Source organism: Dromiciops gliroides, chromosome 2, assembly GCF_019393635.1.
Source record: "Dromiciops gliroides isolate mDroGli1 chromosome 2, mDroGli1.pri, whole genome shotgun sequence".
Taxonomy (NCBI): domain Eukaryota; kingdom Metazoa; phylum Chordata; class Mammalia; order Microbiotheria; family Microbiotheriidae; genus Dromiciops; species Dromiciops gliroides.
This window is the reverse complement of record NC_057862.1, coordinates 176,274,866-176,288,904: the sequence shown is the minus strand read 5'-3', so window position 1 is coordinate 176,288,904 and position 14,039 is coordinate 176,274,866. Positions and strand designations below refer to the sequence as shown.

The window sequence follows — 14,039 nt, the reverse complement described above, 5'->3', positions numbered from 1 at the left end:
ACAGGAAATTTAAATTGAATTCTAAAGCAAAACACAAAGCAAGAAATAGTAATAGGCTGGAAGCTGAGAGAAAGAGAAGCTTTAAAGTCTGGGATGTAGATGTTATAAAATAAGAAGTAAAAGGCTATATAAATGGAAGCTAGTTAAAACACCTTGAATTCTGATATACTCACTTTCCTACTGTTGCTTGATGCTGAACGGGATCGAGAACGAGAACGGGACCTGGACTCTGATGTTGACCTGGAGTCCACTTTAGTTCCTGAACGTGGGTTGGAATAAGAGCGTGACCAAGATGTGTCCCTCTGCTTGGATCTGGGGGGTGATCGGGATCTAGAGCCTGAGCTGTCTGGCGATCGGGATCTTGACCGGGAAGTGGAGGAAGAAGATGAAGATTGGCTGGAGGGTGATGAGTCAGCTGAACGTTTTGTCCTGTGGCTTGGGAGAGGGGTGGGGGAGTCTCCTTTGCTTTCCTTCTGCACCAAAGATGATGGTTGTTCAGAGGGAACCTCAGTATTCACCTTGACTAGGTTTGATTCCTCAGCTTTTAGAGTAATCAATGGGGCAGAATGCGCTGGCTCACTTTGGAGAGCCTCCTCAGCTGGGGGTGCAATCACTGTGCTTGTTTCAATTGGAAGAAGGGAATTCCCCTCTTGTGCTATCTCTGTTGGAGACTTGGATTTGGTGCCTGGAGGGCTTGGCAAGGAAGTCAGCCTTCCTACCACTTGGGCAGTATGTGGGGATAATATTAGTTCTTTGGCCTCAGCCTCTTCAAAGGGAGGAGACCTCTGGGTAAGGTCAGGCGGGGCTGGGCCTTCCAACAGCTCTGTTTCTTCTCCAGTGGTGGGCTCACTAGGAACTGGTGGAGTAGATGCTTCCTTGGTCAGCAGGGGCGGAGGAGTCTCTTCCTCACTGGCAATTTGTTCTGGTTGTGGCCTAAGGGAAACCTTCAGCAGATCTTCGGTCAGCCTAGGTGGGGAAGGAGACTTCTGTTTTTCTTCTGGGGATTTTGTAGTTTTTACTTCCCTTTCTCCTTCATCTTCCTCCTCCTCTTCCTCCACTTCAACTTCTGATGCTTTCACACGTTTCTCTTGCTGCAATCTGGCTACCTGACAAGCTCCAGCTTCCTCCTGGGCTTGTGCCGTTCTTTCTCCTTCCTCTAGCTCTTCCTGTTCCTGGGATCCTGTGCTTTTGGTTACCCCCTCCATTACCTCCTGAACTGCTGCTCTGGTTTCCTCCTTTTCCCCCTGAAACTGTTTCAGAACTGGCAGTTCAACAGGTTTTTGCATCTCTTCTTCCTCTTCCTCCTCCTCCTCCTCTTCTTCGTCTTCTTCTTCCTCTTCCTCCTCCTCCTCCTCCTCCTCCTCCTCCTCCTCCTCTTCCTCTGTTTTCACATTTCGATCTGCTCTGGCCCTTAGATTTCTGGAAGGTGTTTCCCGTTCCTCTTCTTCCTCAGCAGCCTGGCTGCTTTCAGAGAGTTTGGCTGCTCTTGCCTAAAATTAAAAATAATAATAACTGAGGGCTAGAATTTGGAACTTAAAATTTTAAAATAAAATGCCTTTCAGTTTAAAAATAATAATGATGTGGGGCAGCTAGGTGGTGCAGTAGATAAAACAGAGGCCCTAGATTCAGAAGAACCTGAGTTCAAAGCCAGCTTCAGACACTTAACAATTACTAGCTGTGTGACCCTGGGCAAGTCACTCAACCCTCATTGCCTCACCAAAAAAAAAAATTATAATAATAGTAATGCATGTAGCCATATACACTGGCTCTGTACCTGCCTGCTAATAAATCTAGTGGAGGAAAAAAAAAAAGAAATCCAAGAAGACATCTTGGAGGAAGAAACTCAATGACTCTGAATACCATTGAAAGATGTGACAAAAAAAAAACAAAAACCTTCTCCAAAACCAAAACAACAACAACAAAGAAAGATGTGAGACAATACTAAACAATTTCCTTTTTTAAAGTCTTGTTTTTATTTAAAGGTAGCTTGGAATAGTGAATAGTGAGGCTAGCCTTTGACTCAGGAAGTTCAAAGTTAAGTCTTGCTTCTGGAATATACCAACTGTGTGACCCTGAGCAAGTCATTTAACCTGAGTGACCCAAAGTAGGTCTCTTAAGATTAAGTTCCTCACTGGGAGCTCCCTACTGATAAAATAGTAGGCCTCAATTAAAAATTTTTATTTTATATATCTTATTTTTACATCAGTTTCATTTTTAAATTATTTATAGCAGTTCTTTTTGTGGTGGCTAAGAATTGGAAATCAAAGGAATGCCCATCAATTGGGGAATGGCTAAACAAGCTGTGGTATATGATGGTGATAAATATTATTGTGCTATAAGAAATGACAGGATGATTTCAGAAAGGCCTGGAAAGACTTGTATGAACTGATGTATAGTGAAGAGAGTAGAACCAAGAGAACACTGTGCACAGAGATAGCATTATTGTTTGACAAAGAACTGTGAAAGACTTCTCAACAATACAATGATCCAAGATAATCCCAAAGGACTATTGATGAAACATACTATCCACCTACAAAGAAAAAACTGATATTGATGGAACACAGACTGAAACATGCTATTTTTCACTTTCTTTCATTTTTTTCTTTTATTCAACTTTTCTTATGCAAAATGACCAATATGGTAATGTTTTACATAATTGTACACATATAATCTATATCTGATTGCTTACCGCCTCAGGGAGGGAGGGAAGGAGGGATAAAAACTGGAACCCAAAACTATAAATAAAAATGTTTATTACTTAAAAAATTAAAAAACATTTTTTGGGAAAATTTCATTTTTGAGTATAGTCCTTCTCCCTCTCCTCCCTGACAAGCTATTTCTTATATCAGATGTTTTAACTAAGTATGTGATACAACCCTAATTCTAAAAGATTGCAAAGGCAGTACAGTGTCAGAGGTCATAACTATCATTCCCCAGTTGATAAATGTTCAAAGGATATGAACAGGTAGTTTTCACAAGAAATCAAAGTGATCAATTGTCATATGAAAATTAATGAAATAATATGAAAAATGCTCCAAATCACTAGAGAAATGCAAATTCAAACAACTCTGAGGTATGACCTCTCACCTATCAGATTGGCTAAGATGACAGAAAAAAATGATAGGCAGGGATATGGGAAAAAAGGGACACTAACACATGTTGGTAGAGTTGTGAACTGGTCCAATCATTCTAGAGAGCTATTTGGAACTATGCCCAAAGAACAATAAAACTGAGCATACCCTCTTACCCAGAAATACCACTACCATGTATATACCCCAAAGATAAAAGAAAAAGGAAAATGGACCTATATGTACAAAAAATATTTATAGCAGCTTTTTGTGAATAACCAAAGAGATGCCCATCGAGGGGGGAATGGTTGAACAAGCTGTGGTATATGATGATGAGGATTATTTCATAAAAACCTGAGAAGAGTTATATGAGCTGACACAAAGTGAAATGAGCAGAACCAGAAGATATTATATACACTAATGCAATATTGTAAAGATGATCAACTGTAAAAGACAGCTATTTTGAACAATATAATGATCCATGACAATTTCAATTCATGATGAAAAATGTTATTTACCTCCAGAGAGAGAACTGATAATCTCTGAGATTGAAGCATATTTTTTCTATGTGTAAATATTTTGCATGACTTCATTCAATTTCTTTCTTTCTTTCTTTTTTTTTTGGTGAGGCAACTGGGCTTAAGTGACTTGCCCAGGGTCACACAGCTAGTAAGTGTCAAGTGCCTGAGGTCAAATTTGAACTCAGGTCCTGAATCCAGGGCTGGGGCTCTATCCACTGCACCACCTAGCTGCCCTGCATATTTGTCTTTTCAATGGGAAAGGGGGGGGTGGTGGATGGAAGGAGAGAATCTGGAACTCAAAATAAAAAAAAAAGAGAGAGAATACTGACAGTTTGCTAACTTTGAAATCTGGCTTCCCTGATAATAACTGAGATGGCTTTCTTTGCTGAATAAACCCAAAGGCCTTCTTTTCTTTGGTCCTCATGTTCCATAACTTTACTTTTTTCTATAGTTTTAAATACTATTGATCACTGTTTCTGCGATACCTTTTCCTTCCTTGGCTTCAGTGAAATGACACTTTTCTGGTTCTTCTCCTACCTTTTTTTTTTTTTTTTTTTGGTGAGGCAATTGGGGTTAAGTGACTTGCCCAGAGTCACACAGCTAGTAAGAGTTAAGTGTCTGAGGCCGGATTTGAGCTCAGGTCCTCCTGAATCCAGGGCCGGTGCTCTATCCGCTGCGCCACCTAGATGCCCCTCTTCTCCTACCTTTTTAGTTACTTCTTTAGTTTCATTTGCTGGCTTCCTTAATGTTTGTGTTTCCTTTCTTCAGTCTGTCCCTGTCCTTTTCCCTTTACATGCTCTCCCTAGGCAATTTAATTTATAAACATTCATCCATGCCTCAATGCTCTATATTATGGAGTCTAAAATCTATGCCTTAAACCTTGACCTTTCTTCCAAGACCTACACTTACACATCTCACTTCCTAGAGGATATTTCTAGTTGGATGTCCCACCAGTATCTTAATCTCAGCACATCCAAAACCAAACTCATCTTTTTACCCCAAAGTGATCCTTTTTCTGACTTCCCTATTTCTGTAAATGGCACTTCTGTTTCTTTACTCACTTAATTTTGAAACTATTGTATCATTTTAAACTTCTGCCTTTCATTAACCACACAAATCGATTACAAAGTTTTGTTCATTCTAATTCCACAAATATTTTATATTAGTTCCTTTCTCTCATGAGTAGCCAAATCAGATTATTCACTGCTGAATACATACAAATAATTATCAATATCTGCACTAGGGGCAGTACAAATTCAACCTCCATTTAAGGAGGAAGTACTAGACAGACATCTCATGCCCACCTGGATACACGCATTTGGACTTCTTTGACTTTCCCACCATATCCCCAGAAACCTCATCATTAAGAAGTTTTATTATCCTGTCAAGATTCAATTAGGGGAAGAAAAAAAAAAAGATCCAATTAGCCTTGGTACTCACACCTCATCTGTATCCTCTTATTCCTGGGTATGGAGTCACTAACTCAACTCCATCTCTTCCCCCAAATACTCATTTTGGACCTCTTTGACTTCATTATGCTTCTGCCCCAGTACTTTTCCTGCTGTTCCTCCCTCTTATCCTTTTCACTTTGTGTTATCTTCCCCCATTAGACTATAAGCTCCTTGGGGGTGGCTAGGTGGCAAAGTGGATAAAGCACCAGCCCTGGATTCAGGAGGACCTGAGTTCAAATCTGACCTCAGACATGTGACACTAGTTGTGTGACCCTGGGCAAGTCACTTAACCCCCATTGCCCCGCCAAAAAAAAAAAAAAAAAGAAATATTAGACTATAAGCTCCTTGAGTGGAGGCACTGTCTTTTTTTCTTCTTCTATATTTGTATTCCCAGCTCTTAGCACAGTGGCTGACACATAGTAGGCACTTAATAAATGTTTATTGACTACAAATTGTTCCCAGGGCAAGTGCCACCAAATGTACCCTTTAACAAAATCAACTTAGGGAGGCACTAAGACCAAACAGATGTCCCCACCCCACTTCTGCTGCCCCTTCCACATACAAAGGGGCAAGACCACAAGGTGAAAGGTTCTCCCTTGAAAATTAGAAAACAGGTAATGACTAATGTCAACAAGAAAGGGCATCCATACAGTTTGGGCCAGCAAAATCGACAAAAGCATCTGCTCTCAACACCATCACACTTCCACAGAGAATCTCAGTTCTTTGCTATTCCAGCCTGGCACTAGGTCTCATAAATAATCGGGATGTTGAGAGATGTGCACCAGGTTACATAGATAGCAAGGGAGTGGAAGAGAAAGGTGGATGAGTGGGAAGGGAATAAGACCTCTCCCCACTACTTTGGGATAAGAAGTACCACACCTTGAAACCCAAAGACTTTTGTCAACCCCTGTGTATCATGAGGCTGACAACATCAGGGTAGTATGTGGCAGTCTCTCCAATGAAGTCATCAGACCAGTGGCCATTCCTGTGGAGGAGGAAGCATTCTAAGCTCTGTTTTAGCTAAGCTGCTAGACTACAAGTGCTTTCTTTTACTGTCTTCTGAATGTGTTGCCATGGACCCAAACGTTAGTCCCTTTGCCCTAGTTACAATTCTGCTAATACATATGCTCTATAATCTGACTTCTGTGCCTTTCCTGTTTACTTTCCCTGGAATATATTTTCCATCTGTTGAAACCCCTGCTACCCTTTAAGATATGCTTTTATTTGCTATTTCCTCTATAAAGGCTTTCCTTCTTTACCCTCTCTCTTGGACCTCAATCAGTAATTTATTTTTGCTTTTAGAATCTCAAATAGCACTTGGTATATAAATAGACACAAATACACACACACACACATATATGTGTGCGTGTGTATATATATATATATATCTTAAGAATCCATCATGAATTATTTTCTATTTTACTTATATATCACAATCTACTAGTTTGTGAGCTTCATGAGGGCAGGGGATTTGTCATTTAATCTCAATATTTCTTTAACACCTGGCAAGTATATTGCACATAGCAGGTACTTAATTATGTTTACTGAACCTGAAATTATTTATCTGTCTCTTCATATAGTCCTGAGAAACCATTCTATTAGATGAGAAGCATTTCTATTTCCTTAGAAAGATAGGGGGTAGCAGGAGGTACTTACCTGTCTCACCCTGGATGACCGTCTTTCTCCTTTTCTTGGTCTTTCATCATCAGATTCACCTTTTTCTTCAGAGATGGAACAGCTTTTTCCTACCAAAAGGAAAAGTAAATGAAGTCAGGATTTCATCAGGGACCCTCATCCATGGTGGATTTCTTTATAGAATTTAATTCTAATGTGAAATCCACTCTGCCCAGACAGACAAAAACACGGATTTCTTGCCTCGGAAGCAGTACAGGTTCTAGAATCTGCTGGAAAGAAGTTCCAAGAGTTCTATAACTGGGATCTCACCTCTAGTTCCTATTGAATATTTTAAAAAATATTCCCAAAACAATTCAAGTTCTGTAAATAAGTCAAAGGATGTGTGAACGTGTGATCTAATTGCTGTGGCTTGGATTCTGGAAGACTTGAGTTTAAATATTGCCTTAAATACTTACTAGCTAGCTGTGTGACCTGGGGCAAGTCACTCAAACGCTGTCGGCCTCAGTTTCCTCAACTGAGAAATGACAATAATAACAGCATCTACCTTGCAGGATTGTGAAGAAAATGGAAAGGAAGGGAATAAGCATTTAGATAGCACCTCCTATGTGCCAGGCACTGTGCTAAGAAAGAGCTTAGCATAGTACTTGCACATAGCAGGGTGCATATGTTATCTAAATGCCTATTCTTTTCCTCTGTGGGTACTCCTTCCAATACTTTAGAGAGCAACCCACTCATGCCCACCTAACCTGCTCAAGTCCTGCTCATCCAACATGCTGGGTTGGGGGGCATTCCTCAGCATTTTGTGGTTATCAGTGGGGCCCATGAGTGGTTCATTAGTTACCCTTCACTCTCTCTTTTTTGTGTGAGGCAATTGGGGTTAAGTGAGTTGCCCAGGGTCACAGAGCTAGTAAGTGTCAAGCATCTGAAGCTGGGTTTAAATTCAGGTACTCCTGACTCCTGGGCCAGTACTCTATCCACTGCACCACCTAGCTGCCCCCCTTCCCTTCACTCCCACTGAATGACCAGCTTATCTTTGTTTCTAGTCATACATTTCTCTAAGGACATCTTTTATAATACTTCTCCTAAGTAATTCTTCAGCTGTAAAGCATGGCAACCTGCAATGGAGAGGTGGGTGTCCGCAAGTTGTTAACACGTTTAAAATCAAGCAATTTTGCTCTGCAATTAACTCCAAAAAATATACAGTAACTCCTGAATGCTAAGCTCTTCTTTTTTCCTGATTTTATTTTGTCCTGACAACATGAAATGGACTAGAAAAGCTTCTAGGGGATAGGTGAGAATTTACTAAAGAGTTCTCTTGATTGGGTTCTATTCACCTCTCAAGCAGGAATAATGCCAAATTTCACAACACAGGAAGAGATTAGAGACTTGTAGCCTCACCCTATCCACACCTATAATTTCTATGGTTGGGAAGAATGGATGGTGGCCAGACCCTTTGGAATTTCTAAGAACCATCTGTTAGGCACCTACATTGTTTGTGCTATGATAATCATCAATGAAAACTCAGAACAGTTTAAATTAGAAAACGTAACAGCTACGGCAAAGCTGCTAAAATAGATGGGAAAGAAGCTGATTATCTGATTAGTTCCTTTTTAAGACCAAAAAGAAGAATGTGTTATGTGTCTATAAAGTTATGGAGGACTACAAGGTTAACCAGCTACAACATATAAACTGAATACTAGGTAGTGTTATATGTTAACTTTAATCTTGGTATATGAGAGGAAACCCATTTTTTTCCCCTTTGTATCCCTTTATGGAAAAGGTAGATAGGTGGCATAATGTATACAGCATTGGACCTGGAGTCAGGAAGACCTGAGTTCAATTCTGACCTTAGACATCTGCTAGCTGTGTGACCCTGGGCAAGTCATATAAATTCTATCTCAGTTTCCTCATCTTCAAAATGGGGATAATAAGTTGTTCTGAAGATTAAAATGAGACAATATTTATAAAAGTGCTTTATAAGTGCTAGTTATTATTATTATTATTATTATTTTTAGTGAGGCAATTGGGGTTAAGTGACTTGCCCAGGGTCACACAGCTAGTAAGTGTTAAGTGTCTGAGGCCGGATTTGAACTCAGGTACTCCTGACTCCAGGGCCGGTGCTCTATCCACTGTGCCACCTAGCCGCCGCTAGTTATTATTTTTTATGGAAATTAAATTTTTACTGAAATGTGTTACTGTTATATCCTTATAATACTTTACAATTTAAACAATTCTTCTACCATATATTATCTAATTTGATATCCCTAATCTTGTGATGGCAGAACAGATATAATTATCCCTCCTTTTCAGATCAGTAGCTAAGGTTGAGAGAGGTTTCACACTAAGTGCCTGAGCTAGGACTAGAACCTGGCTTCTAACTATTTTGTGTGACAACTCTGTACCTGTAACTCTAGTGAGAGAGTCTGGAAGATCTGAAGGGCACCAAGGTGAGGGGTTAAAAAGAAGCTGGGGAAGCAGATGGGGCTGTTAACTTACTTGTGACTGCACTGCACTAACAACTTGCAAATTACCACTGATTCACAGACTAATTGAAGCATACCTCCAACAAGAACCAGGAACCAAATGGTGAATTCAAAAAGGAGAATGAACTCTGAAATGGAATGAGGTAAGGACTTAGAAAGCTGCTTCTAGAATGAGAAGGAACTTGAGGGGTAATGAGAGGCTTCAGCTGGGAAAGATGGCCTGTTGCAGAAGCTGTCTATGGCACTATGATGAGATGTCAGCTTAGGAAAGGAGGTGAGGAAGCTAAATGTTAACAAGGAGTAGAACCAAATTTAACAAGAAGTTGGTGAATATGCTACAGGAAAATCAAATAAGAGAAAAATGGGTCAGGATTTTCTGAAGTCTAGGGGATTCAAGGAGAGAGGTGATGAAGACTACTGTTAACATCAGTACTGGGTGACCTGAAAGCTGGGGAAGGAATCTATGGGAATGAGAGAGATAAATGATTCCTTAGCCAGAAGGACAGGAATTAGGTCAGAACTCACAGGGGGTAATGTGGCTGAGGAACAGACCCACAACTAGAAAAAAGAAATAGGAATCGGACTTTGTGAACGCACAAGAATCCAACCAGATACTGGCAGTAATGCCCACTAAAATGTATCTTTTTTTTTTGCAGGCAATGGGGGTTAAGTGACTTGCCCAAGGTCACACAGCTAGTAAGTGTCAAGTGTCTGAGGTGGGATTTGAATTTAGGTACTCCTGAATCCAGGGCCGGTGCTTTAACCACTTCGCCATCTAGCTGCCCCCTAAAATGTATCTTAAGCAAGAAATTTAAGCAGTGTGGTCTAGCATAACCACCAGACAAGATTAAGTAAAAAAAAAATGAATAAAGCCTACATGCCCATTAAGCTATTTGGTAGTGCAATCTGTCACTTACCTGCAGTTAAGAAAGCTGTACTCTATAAATTTATGTCTTTGTATTTGTTTTGTTTTCTCTTATTTAAACCCAGGAAGACCTGAAACTGGCCTCGGATACTTACTAGCTATATGACCCTGGGCAAGTCACTTAACCTGTTTCCCTTAGTTTCATCAACCAGAAATTGGGGATAATAATAGCACCTACCTTACAGTATCATGTGAGGATCGTATGTGATAATACTTGTAAAGGGGCAGCTAGGTGGCACAGTGGATAGAGCACCGGCCCTGGATTCAGGAGTATCTGAGTTCAAATCTGGCCTCAGACACTTAACACCTACTAGCTGTGTGACCCTGGGCAAGTCACTTAACCCTCATTGCCCCACCCCCCAAAAAAAAAATACTTGTAAAGAGCTTAGCACAGTATCTAGCACATAGCAGATGCTATATAATTGCTTATTTCTTTATTCTTCCATATTTTTTCTTTTCTTTTTTTTTTGTGAAGCAATTGGGGTTAAATGACTTGCCCAGGGTCACACAGCTAGTAAGTGTTAAGTGTCTGAGGCCAGATTTGAACTCAGGTCCTCCTGAATCCAGGGCCGGTGCTCTATCCACTGTGCCACCTAACTGCCCCTTCTTCCATATTTCTTGATAAAAGTTCCTTCTGAAAAATTCCAACCTTTTATTAGCTAAACTAAGGAAAAAGGGATTTTCCAACAAATTAATTATGTAGAATACAGAGAGATCAGAGGGATTATGGAGTGTGAGATTTAAAATTGGATACAAGAGCATTAAACTCCCCTTTAACCTTTCCCTTATTTATCTCCCAGACCAGTAAGTGGAAGAAGCCTCTGATCTTTAGTTAGAGCTTTTATTGTTTGGGAATTACTTAGCCAACAAAACAAGGTGATGTTGATTAGAGGGATAGGAAAGTAGAAATACAAACAAATAGTCTTAGATCTAAGCTTAGTCTATATTCCGTATAGAACTCACCAAAAACCCAAGGCTACCTCTGAGGCTGAGAGCCCAGTCAAGCACGTGCTGTTATGGAGAACCAGCCAAGTCAAACCTCAGTCAGCATCTCTGTGTGTGCAGAGCAAGCCAGCGGGCGAGGAGAGCGGAAAAAGACATCACTTCCATTCTCTCCTTGCCTTTTAAGCTTGCACCCCGGAAGTGGAGTGCTTAGCAGACGGACTGGTCTCCTCCCCGCTAACCGACTGTTAAAAAACTTTCACTTTTTTACCACAGGAGACCAAAAGTAGTTGAGGCATCATGAAAGAAATGTATTCCCCAAATATCCAGAAAATAAATCTGAGGAAGTAGGAGGTAGATGAGTGAAAATCTAAAAAGGATTTACATCTGAGGTGTAAAAATTGAATACTTTTTATCTTGAATTTCCCCTAATATATATACAGAAGGTTAAGTGTCTGTAAATTGACAGCACCTAAGTCAGCATAACCTGATCAGCATGTTGGCAAACACCTGACTTTTTGATTATAAGGGTTCAAATTATCAGAATGATAAATATAAGACTAGGTAAGAATTCATCAGACTGGTCTGTAAACTATGTGTTCATTATGATGTATCTTCAAACTAGGAACCAGAAAGAATCCCTGGAAATCTATAAATAAACCTCTATTATCAACAACCAAAAGGCCATTCTCTGTCTCTCTTGCCAGATTTACAACTTAGACCTGAACAAATCTGTGTTCTAGATAGAAACCTGACATTAACTCTGATTCAATCAGGAATTGTTAGAGCTCTAAACTAATGCTTCATAAAAAGTTTCTAAAAAAGTTTGAACCTATTCTAAAATTCCTGTTCAGAGGTAGTAACCTTGCAGTTTGCAAGATACTGAAAGATAACTGAAACAACTGTTGGGAGAGCACCATATCACTCACTACCAAATATATATATTTCATTATTTTGCTCTCTCCCTGATTCCTGTCTATACTTTCCCCCTTCTAGTGATGCCAACAACTATAAACCAGCATTAAAAGACATTGCTAAACCCTGATCTATAAATCTTTACTTGCTTTTTAATTCATTTTTATTTCAGAGCTCTTACCTTTCATCTCTGACTTTCACCTCAAAAGTATAGCTGAAATGAAGAAACAGGAAAGGGCTTGTGGAGTGTGTGTGTGTGTGTGTGGGGGAGATGGGGAAGGAACAGGGCAGTAAATGAACCATATACTCACCAGAATAGGCTCAAAGACCTTAATCTCATCAAAATTGGCTCAAGGAGGGAATAACACACACTCAATTGGGTGGAGTAATCTATCTAACCCTGCAGGAAAATAGGAGGGGAAGGGGATAAGGAAGGAGGGGTGAAAGAAGAGAGGGCAGATTGGGGGAGGGGGCAGTCAGAAGCAAATCCCTTTTGAAAAGGAATAGGGTGGGGGGCAGCTAGGTGGTGGTAGTGGATAGAGCACCAGCCCTGGATTCAGGAGGACCTGAGTTCAAATCCAGACTCAGATACTTTACACACTTACTAGCTGTGTGACCCTGGGCAAGTCACTTAATCCCAATTGCCCCCCCCCCCAAAAAAAGGAATAGAGTGAAAAAAGATAGATAATAGAGTAAATATCATGGGGAAGGGAATAGGATGGAGGGAAACAGTTAACAATAGTAACTGTGAAAAAGATAAAAGGAAAACAATTGTACAAAAATGTTTATAGCAACTCTTTGTGGTGGCTAAGAATTGGAAATTGAAGGAATGTCTATCAATTGGGGAATGACTGAACAAGCTGTGGTTTATGATTGTAACGGAATATTATTGTGCAATAAGAAATGACAAACAGGATGATTTCAGAAAAACCTGGAAAGATTCATATAAACTGATGTATAGTGAAGTGAGCAAAACCAGGAGAACATTGTGCACAGTGACAGCATTATTGTTCTATGAGCAATTGTGAATGACTTAACTACTCTCAGCAATACAATGATCCAAGACAATCTCAAAGGGCTAATGATGAAGCATACTATCCACCTCCTGAGAAAGAACTGGTATTGACTGAACACAGACTGAACCATGCTATTTTACGCTTTCTCTTTTTTTTTACTTGTGTCTTTTTATGTAAAATGACTAATATGGTAATGTTTTACATAATTGCACGTGCATAGCCTATACTGGTTGCTTGCAACCTTGGGGAGGGGGAAGGGTAGGGAGGGAGGGAATGAGAGAGAGAATTTGGAACTCAAAACTTAAAAAAAAAGTTTTGTTGATCTATTAAAAAAAAAAAAAGAAAATCTAAATTGGTAGTACATGTCTGGCATATAGCAGATGCTATAAAAATGCCTGTTCCCTTCCCTCATAAGCACATTCAACCACCATTGTGAGAGAAGCCACCCAAAAGGTCAAGGATGTCTGTGTAACAAGATAATGTCCAAAGAAGAGGCAGATTTTAGCAGAAATGTCAAACTGTGTCATGTCTTAATGAAGCTCAACTAACAGCTTTCAAGAGATTTCATATAAGCAAGCTATACTAAATTCTATTCTAATTATTCTGTTGTGTACCAGATTTTTTCAATGATTATGCTTTTTTAAAATTCCATTTAAAATGATCCTTTTTCTGTGTAGAAATAAATGCCTTGTCTCAGGAGGGGAAAAAAAGTATAGCTGAAATAGACAGTGTTCCAATGTGTTCACACTGTTCTCATACTCAAAAACCTTCACTGGCTCCCCATTACTCAAAGAGTAATGTCTACTAGTAATAAGGTATAGATTCCTTAGCCTAACACTAAAAGCATTTTATAACCTGACTTCAACAAATACTTCCAATTTTATCTCTCTTCAAAATGAACCCTTTCCTCCAAATTAGTTTATTTCTAGTTTCCTAGAATGCCATGTGCATTTCCACTTCTAATCTTTAGCTCAAGACATACCCCTCCCCCCCACGCTCCTACAATGCCCTCTAGCTTTCAGCTATACCTATTCAAATTCTACCCTGACTACTCTAGCCCTCAGGGATTTCCTCTTTCCTTCA

The 14,039-nt window shown here is 39.8% G+C and overlaps 1 protein-coding gene across 3 annotated transcripts in view; it reads right to left on the bottom strand.

Annotated features, from left to right (window-relative positions):
* ACIN1 (apoptotic chromatin condensation inducer 1) overlaps positions 1 to 14,039 on the bottom strand; it is a 40,859-nt gene that overhangs the window by 18,086 nt on the left and 8,734 nt on the right. For all 3 annotated transcript variants that reach the window (XM_043983799.1, XM_043983800.1, XM_043983801.1), the window contains exons 4-5: positions 6,697 to 6,785; positions 174 to 1,490 (exon numbers count right to left, since the gene is read on the bottom strand). In XM_043983799.1, coding sequence (XP_043839734.1) covers positions 174 to 1,490; positions 6,697 to 6,785 — 1,406 coding nt within the window. The remainder of the gene's footprint in view (positions 1 to 173; positions 1,491 to 6,696; positions 6,786 to 14,039) is intronic.